The 6,547-nt window shown below is 42.9% G+C and overlaps 1 protein-coding gene across 1 annotated transcript; it reads right to left on the bottom strand.

Annotated features, from left to right (window-relative positions):
• Positions 1–4,313, bottom strand: arpp19a (cAMP-regulated phosphoprotein 19a). The gene is made up of 3 exons (XM_072380262.1): positions 4,127–4,313; positions 2,219–2,341; positions 1–1,549 (listed from the first exon to the last, which is right to left on the bottom strand). The coding sequence occupies exons 1-3, from the start codon at positions 4,181–4,183 to the stop codon at positions 1,379–1,381; spliced, it is 351 nt and encodes a 116-aa protein (XP_072236363.1). The 5' UTR covers positions 4,184–4,313; the 3' UTR covers positions 1–1,378.
• Positions 4,314–6,547: the final 2,234 nt, after the last annotated feature.

Below are 6,547 nucleotides of genomic sequence, written 5' to 3'. Positions count from 1 at the left end.
TTAAACATTTGTGCAAAACTAGTTTATTTACAAAACAAAAATGGCACATTGTGACAGCAGGGCAGCCATATACATGCACAGCTCAGACAGATGTAGTGCTAGCTTAGATTTACCACATCACAGGTAAACCGCATCCAGTAAGTAAAGACCCCCCCCCCCCCCCCCAAAAAAAAGCAGAACACAGGGCTGAGGACAATTTTTAAGATAAAACTACTTTAACTTATAATTACACGTGGTTTCTATCCAAAATTATTACACGACTTGCTTCTAGTACAGTTTTTTTTGTTTTGTTTTTTTTAAAATCACAGATTTATACTTGCACAGCATACAGGATGCCAAAACACTGCCTCCCCCCCTAAAAATAATTTAGCTTTCAGGTCTCATACACCCCTCCACCCCCCCTTTGACCAAGATGATTCATTCACGGTAACAGTGACCTCGGGAGGGGACTGTGTTCCCACGCCGAGGCAGACATGCAATGGCACAAATGCAGCGCATACTTTCAACACTGCAGCTCGGTCTGAAGCAACACCGGCAATCTTCTTCTTTCAATCTTGTGAGGAACAGGCCTCTGACAACATGTCCTGAATGAATCATCTACCTGTAACACAGTGCACCAGCCGTTCAGCGTTTGTTAAAATATCTGCTCTTTTTTTTTCTTCTTCCTCGAAATGACTTAAAGTAGAACACAGTGACATTTGTTTTTGGGAGACCTGTGACACACATGCAGTTTGATATGTCACGTTAGCAATAAAAGAGTTCCCAGACCTGGACCTTGCCTCTGGGTAAGTGCTTTCCATCCCTCGAGCTTACCGACAGCATCATTTAGAAGAAGGACGTATAGTGAGTCACACAAATCTGGTGTCAAACTTTCTAAAATGCTGATGCCTGCCCGTGTGCCAAACAAAGAGAAATATATACACACATACAAACACACACACTTCCAAACGGAGGGATCCCGAACGCCATCCTAAGGCCTTTCAAACCTGTGAGTTGTGGCACTCACCCCTCGCTTAAGCCAATAAAAATCCCTACATTCTGTACAGAGGCATCACATACAATCCATCACACTCGCATTGTCTTACAGTGTATCTTACATGGACGTAAAGAGAGAACAAAAGGAAGAAAAAAAAAGGAGAAGTCAGTAGGGTTGGGTGAGGCTGGGCCAGAGGAGGGGGAAACAGGACTTGAAGCGTTCAGCTAGTCGGTTCGCTGGGTGCTGGGAGTGGGTTCTGGTTGGGTGAGGTCAAGATTCGAGTGGAGGGGAGAGAGTGCAAGTGTGAAGGGCGGGAGAGGTAAAGTTACAGCTCTGAGACTTTAGTGGAGTGGGTTATGGAGCTTGAGAGGTGCTGCAGGGGAGGCTGAGGCTGCATGTGGATCAGCCTGCCAATTTACTGGCCACCAGAGAGGGTTTCCTTTGGGGCAGGTCCTGGGGGGTGGGGATGTGGTCCCCTGTAATCTCGGTCTTCTCTGGCGCCGCTGTCGGCAACTGCTTGTTCTTTATCTTCGCTTTAGCCATGTTGTAGTCGCCAGAGTCAAAGTATTTTTGCTGCAGAAAGACATGGAATTCAAATGCTGAAGTGAGAGAATGAGCAGGAGGAGCAGACATGGACAACAAAACCAGTTTACACAGGCTTTTATTTTGTTTAAATATGACAGATAATACCACTGAGGGTGCTGTGTTATTTAGCATCTTATGGAAGGATATTCATTACTGAGGGGTGAAGATTAATATGAGCCAAACAACGAATAATAATTAATATGGTCACTACTCCTCATGGATGTACAACTTATTTGTTTAGTAAGAAAACTACACAGAGCTACAATATCTGTTCGGTAGGCAGGAGAATGGGTGCAAATAATCATTTTCTTCATAGTCTACCATCATTAAAAAAAGACAACGACTCACTTAAAAACAATACAGACACACTTTTACTGTGCCGCATCTCATGTCCACTGTCATGTTTCTCTTCCATTGATAAAAGGCACTAGTGTCCAACAAAATCTTCATTAAATGGACAAAAGAAATAATCAAACATGAGGGTGTCTGCTTGTATAATACAAAGCTGTACAGGAATAACATCTCCATTTTTAAAAACTCTTTAAAGACCAAATGATAACAGTAATAAGTTCCACATCAGTACAATGCAAACTGTCCTAGAGTGAGCTCTGCATGTTTTGAAGACAAATACACACACACAAAAAAAAAACGCCTTACCCCCTTCTGCAGGCGTTTGCGAAGCAGATCTGAGCCGCCAGGTTTGTGTCCTAAATTTGGGTATCTGGCCTTCAGTTTGGCCTCCTCTGCCTTCTCAGGACTAATCACTTTGTCTTGCACCTCCTGAAAATGAGCAGAAGCATAAGGCGCACACTGAAAAACAATAGCAGTTTGATCAGGTCACCTCTCCAACCAGCATTAGTCAGATGAGAACACTGAGCTGTATATGTTCAACATAGTTTGGCAGCAAATTAGGATAAGCTTGGGGGGGTAAAGAACCATGGTTAACACAAATGTCTTTAAAAGTCTCAGTTGCTATCAGGGATGAAAACAAACAAATAAAGATAACATTTCTGCTCGAGAGGTTGATCAAAAATTCACTGGTGTACAAATGCTAGTTATTTCCATTGTACACACACATCACAGAGATGCAGGCGTCTTGCCTTTGGAACAATCAAAGCTGTAAACTACACGTACCTATGGGCTATCGCAAGGATTCAATTTTAGCAGATGATAATTCCTCAAACAAATAACTGCAATTAACAATTTAATGGTCTCTCTGACTAATCATTTCACAGTTTTATTGTGTAATCTTCATGACGAACACTGATCAACTGAAAAATGGATACAAAGCCTTCAATAAAAAAGAAAAAAATAACTGTCCACAGCAGATGAGATCATTAAAAGGGCTCAATAAGTCCGTTTGATCAAATGTTGGAAAACAATGTAGAAATATAACATCCAGGCAAATTAATGGCGATTAGTCCACCACGATCACAGATATCTCTGATTAATGCAATCACACAAGTAAAGTTCACAGGTTCTTGAGGGCAGCACACAAACCATACATTTACCTACCTGTTAGACTACGTTTCACTCACCTTACTGTGTAGTGTTCAGATTGATTAATGTAGCACTCTGTCATGTTACTACTAAACTAATTAGCAAAATTCTTGACCTAATTTGTGTTAAATACATTGGAGCTGTAAATGCAACAATTTTAGTGAGACATAACTTTTCTATAGTAAGGGAAATATTAAACGGGGTTGTCTGCTAGCTTACTTTATTAGAGACACATTATTCTCTGTCTAGATTGCACAATGACACTAAAAGTCAACCGGTGAGTAAAAACCTAAATCAGTTCTATGGTTGCCACACACACACAAAAAAAAGTTATTTTGGTGATCGATTAGAAACGCTAAAATTAAGTGCGGGATGAAAATAAGCACCTAACCGATTAATACGTATCCTCGTGTTATCGTCCAATTCTCAGCCAGAAAACGAAGCCGAAATCCTCGTTAGTGCCCTCCCTGAAAGAGTCCGATTGAACGAACATAAGCGTTGAGCAAAGAGAAGGCTTTGAGGTTATTTCCACTGCTCCCCACACACATACGGTAAAGCTACACGTGAGGACTGGACCACCGCTAAATGTATGGGAGAAGAAAAATGGTGTCGACGTCGTTGATAACCGACGTGGTTAGTTAAGTATTGATGCTAGTGCAGAGTTAAGCGTTTTTGCAAGCCTTAAGCTGTACAATAGTGTGTTAAATTGAGCTAAGCTAACGTTAGCGGCTGGGCTAGCAGCTATCTTTGCTTTGCCAGTGAGAGAATGTCATGACAGTTAGCAGCTAACCTTAGCTAACGGTCTGACATTCATACCGACCACACGTCAAATTCATTAGGACAGCTACTGAAACGACTTGCCACTAGTCGTTAAGGCAATGCTGTAGCAGAATGTATTGTACTATATCAAATGTTCTAATCGGGGCTTGGTTGCTAGCTTTGGTTGGTATGTCAACAATGACGAGCGCGGGTCGAAGGAGCTAAACGTACAAGGTAGCCTTTGCTGTAAAATGTCAACGGTGCTACTACCGCTTCTGCTAAAGTGCTAACGTTCGGCACAGTTACCGTTTCTTCCACTGTTGTCTCCTCAGCGGTTTGGGTATCTTCGTTATCCCCCGACATGTTTTAAGTAGCTGTGATCCCGATTTTGAAACTGCTCACTAGTTGGACTACTGATCCTCAAATCCGCTGCTCTGAGTCTGACTTCCTGTACCCATACGAGCTGCTCCCGCACAAAAAAAATACGACGTCACATGCGGAGACACCACGCGCGTTCCCGTCTGGGCACCCGTGGCGTGCACCCGCACACCATACTGCGTTAGGATTTACGTTGCGTAACGTGAAACCGATCAGCTGTTAGCCCCATGTGCCGTGTGCTGTCACAAAATCCTTACCTCAGACTCTAATCCTCGAACATGGAGAATGCTGCACTGCACAGCGCAGCTCAGTTCTCACGAACGTTTCCTCATTCAGTGTGCTTTGTGGCACAGACTTAATACTGCATTAGTTGTGTTATATTACTGCACGTGCTTTTTAGTACAATCTACTGCGAAATGTTTCTGAAAATTAAACTGTGTGGTATTCAGATTGTTTTTTCTGTATAATCCCTCTCTGAGAGTCAGCTTTGGTACCAACTGTACTATCATTTATTCATTCATTCATTTTTGCTCTTTGTCACAATCTAAAGACTGCTTTGGTAGAGCATTTAAATCAGGTTGAGGTCTGAACAATTGCAACAACCTTTGATCATTTCTTTTCAGCCATTCTGTTGTAGCTCTACTGCTGTTTCAGCCAAGCTTTAGCTGTTAGATGGCCTCACACTAGAATACATTGGCATACAGACAAGTTCATGGTCGACTACAGCAAGGTGCATCACAAGAGAGAAAAGGTTTTCTCCTGGCCACTCCTCTTAACAAGCCATACTTGTTCGGTCATTTTGTATTTGTGCTGTGAAGAACTTTAGCTGTTGCCATGCCAATTGAGGCCTGCTGAGTCGGAGATGCATCTCCTCAGCTTTATGCTATTTTTTTGTGGTGTAGGACATCCACTTCTAGGCAAGACTGGCAACTGTATGAATGCTTTCCACTTTCCAAAAATCTTTATCATAGTAGAATGATGGACTCAAAATCGTTTGGAAATGGCCTGAGACCCCTGCTCTGATTGACCGGCATCAACAAATGCTTCTCTCTTCCTTGGCATCACGTGAACAAACACCTAAATACTACAGACAAGCAAACTTCCCAAATCTCTGCTTTATAGATGTGCTTACATTTGCTGAAGATCAACCAATCAAGTGCATTTGATCCGCAGCACCCGGGAATTCCTACTGAATCTTTGAGGGTCTACTTAATTTTTTGCCTAAATCTTCTGGATTTTGAGTTTGTTTTGGTTCAAATAATTACATAGTATTATAGTTGATGTATTCTTCATCTGATTTTTTTTTATTATCTTCTCATATGCAGAATCTTAGAATTGAAAGAGGGTGTAATTACTTTTCAGATAGCCAACTCAGTCAAAAGCTACACACAGTGTTATGTTGGTTAGCACTGCGTCACAGCAAGAAAGTAACTGGTTCAAGTCCCAGCTGGGGCTTTTCTGTGTAGAGCTTGCATCTTCTCCCATGCACACGGAGTCGCTCTGGGTACCTCGACTTCCACCCATAGCCCAAAACCCTCTCACAAAACAACCTCCTTGACCCAAACCAATCTGGGTTTAAAAATGGACCCTCCACTGAAACGGCTCTGTTGGCTGTGACAGAAGCCTTAAAAGAAGCAAGAGCGACAGTTAAGTCCTCAATACTTATCCTGCTTGACTTATCAGACACTTTGACACTGTCAACCACAGTTTCCTTTTGTCCATACTCTAGCATGAGCATCACAGACAGAGTACACTCCTGGTTTGAATCGTACCTCGCTGGTCAGTCATTCAACGTATCCTGGCTTGGTCACACTTCAGCAGCGCACCACCTCGCCACAGGGGTCCCACAAGGCTCATTACTGGAACCTCTTCTCTTTGCCATATACACCACCTCACTGGTCCAGATCATCCGATCACATGTCTTCTCATACCACTGCAATGCTGACGATACCCAGCTCTATCTGTCATTCCCACCTGACAACCACATGGTCTCAGCACGAATCTTGGACTGTCTCTCTGACTTATCGACATGGATCACCTCCAACTAAACCTCTCAAAAACTGAAGTGCTTGTCCCAGTCAAACCAACCATACACCACAGCATCTGGATCCAAACTGAAACTCTATCTCTTGATCCGTCAAAGGTAGCTAGAAACTTGGATGTCTTCATTGATGACCAGCTGACCTTTAAAAATACATCGTCTTATCGTGCCGCTTCGCGTAGTTACACATGAGAAAGATCAGGCCGTACCTAACCCAACATCCAGCTCCTGGTGCAGTCTATGGTCATCTCCCGCTTTGACTACAGCAACGTACTCCTAACTGGTCTCCCATCCTGTGCTGTGAAACC

This window comes from Leuresthes tenuis, unplaced genomic scaffold (assembly GCF_036924035.1).
Source record: "Leuresthes tenuis unplaced genomic scaffold, fLeuTen1.0.hap1 SCAF_2, whole genome shotgun sequence".
Taxonomy (NCBI): Eukaryota; Metazoa; Chordata; class Actinopteri; order Atheriniformes; family Atherinopsidae; genus Leuresthes; species Leuresthes tenuis.
This window is presented reverse-complemented; position numbering and strand designations above follow the sequence as displayed.

Bases quoted from the DNA above. Each gene is read 5' to 3' on its own strand.
- arpp19a (XM_072380262.1), bottom strand. From the start codon at position 4,183: ATGTCGGGGGATAACGAAGATACCCAAACCGCTGAGGAGACAACAGTG. The intron at 2,342-4,126 runs GTAACTGTGCCG...GCTCATTTTCAG, and splicing joins AGACAACAGTGGAAGAAACG to GAGGTGCAAGACAAAGTGAT. The intron at 1,550-2,218 runs GTAAGGCGTTTT...GTCTTTCTGCAG, and splicing joins GCAAACGCCTGCAGAAGGGG to CAAAAATACTTTGACTCTGG.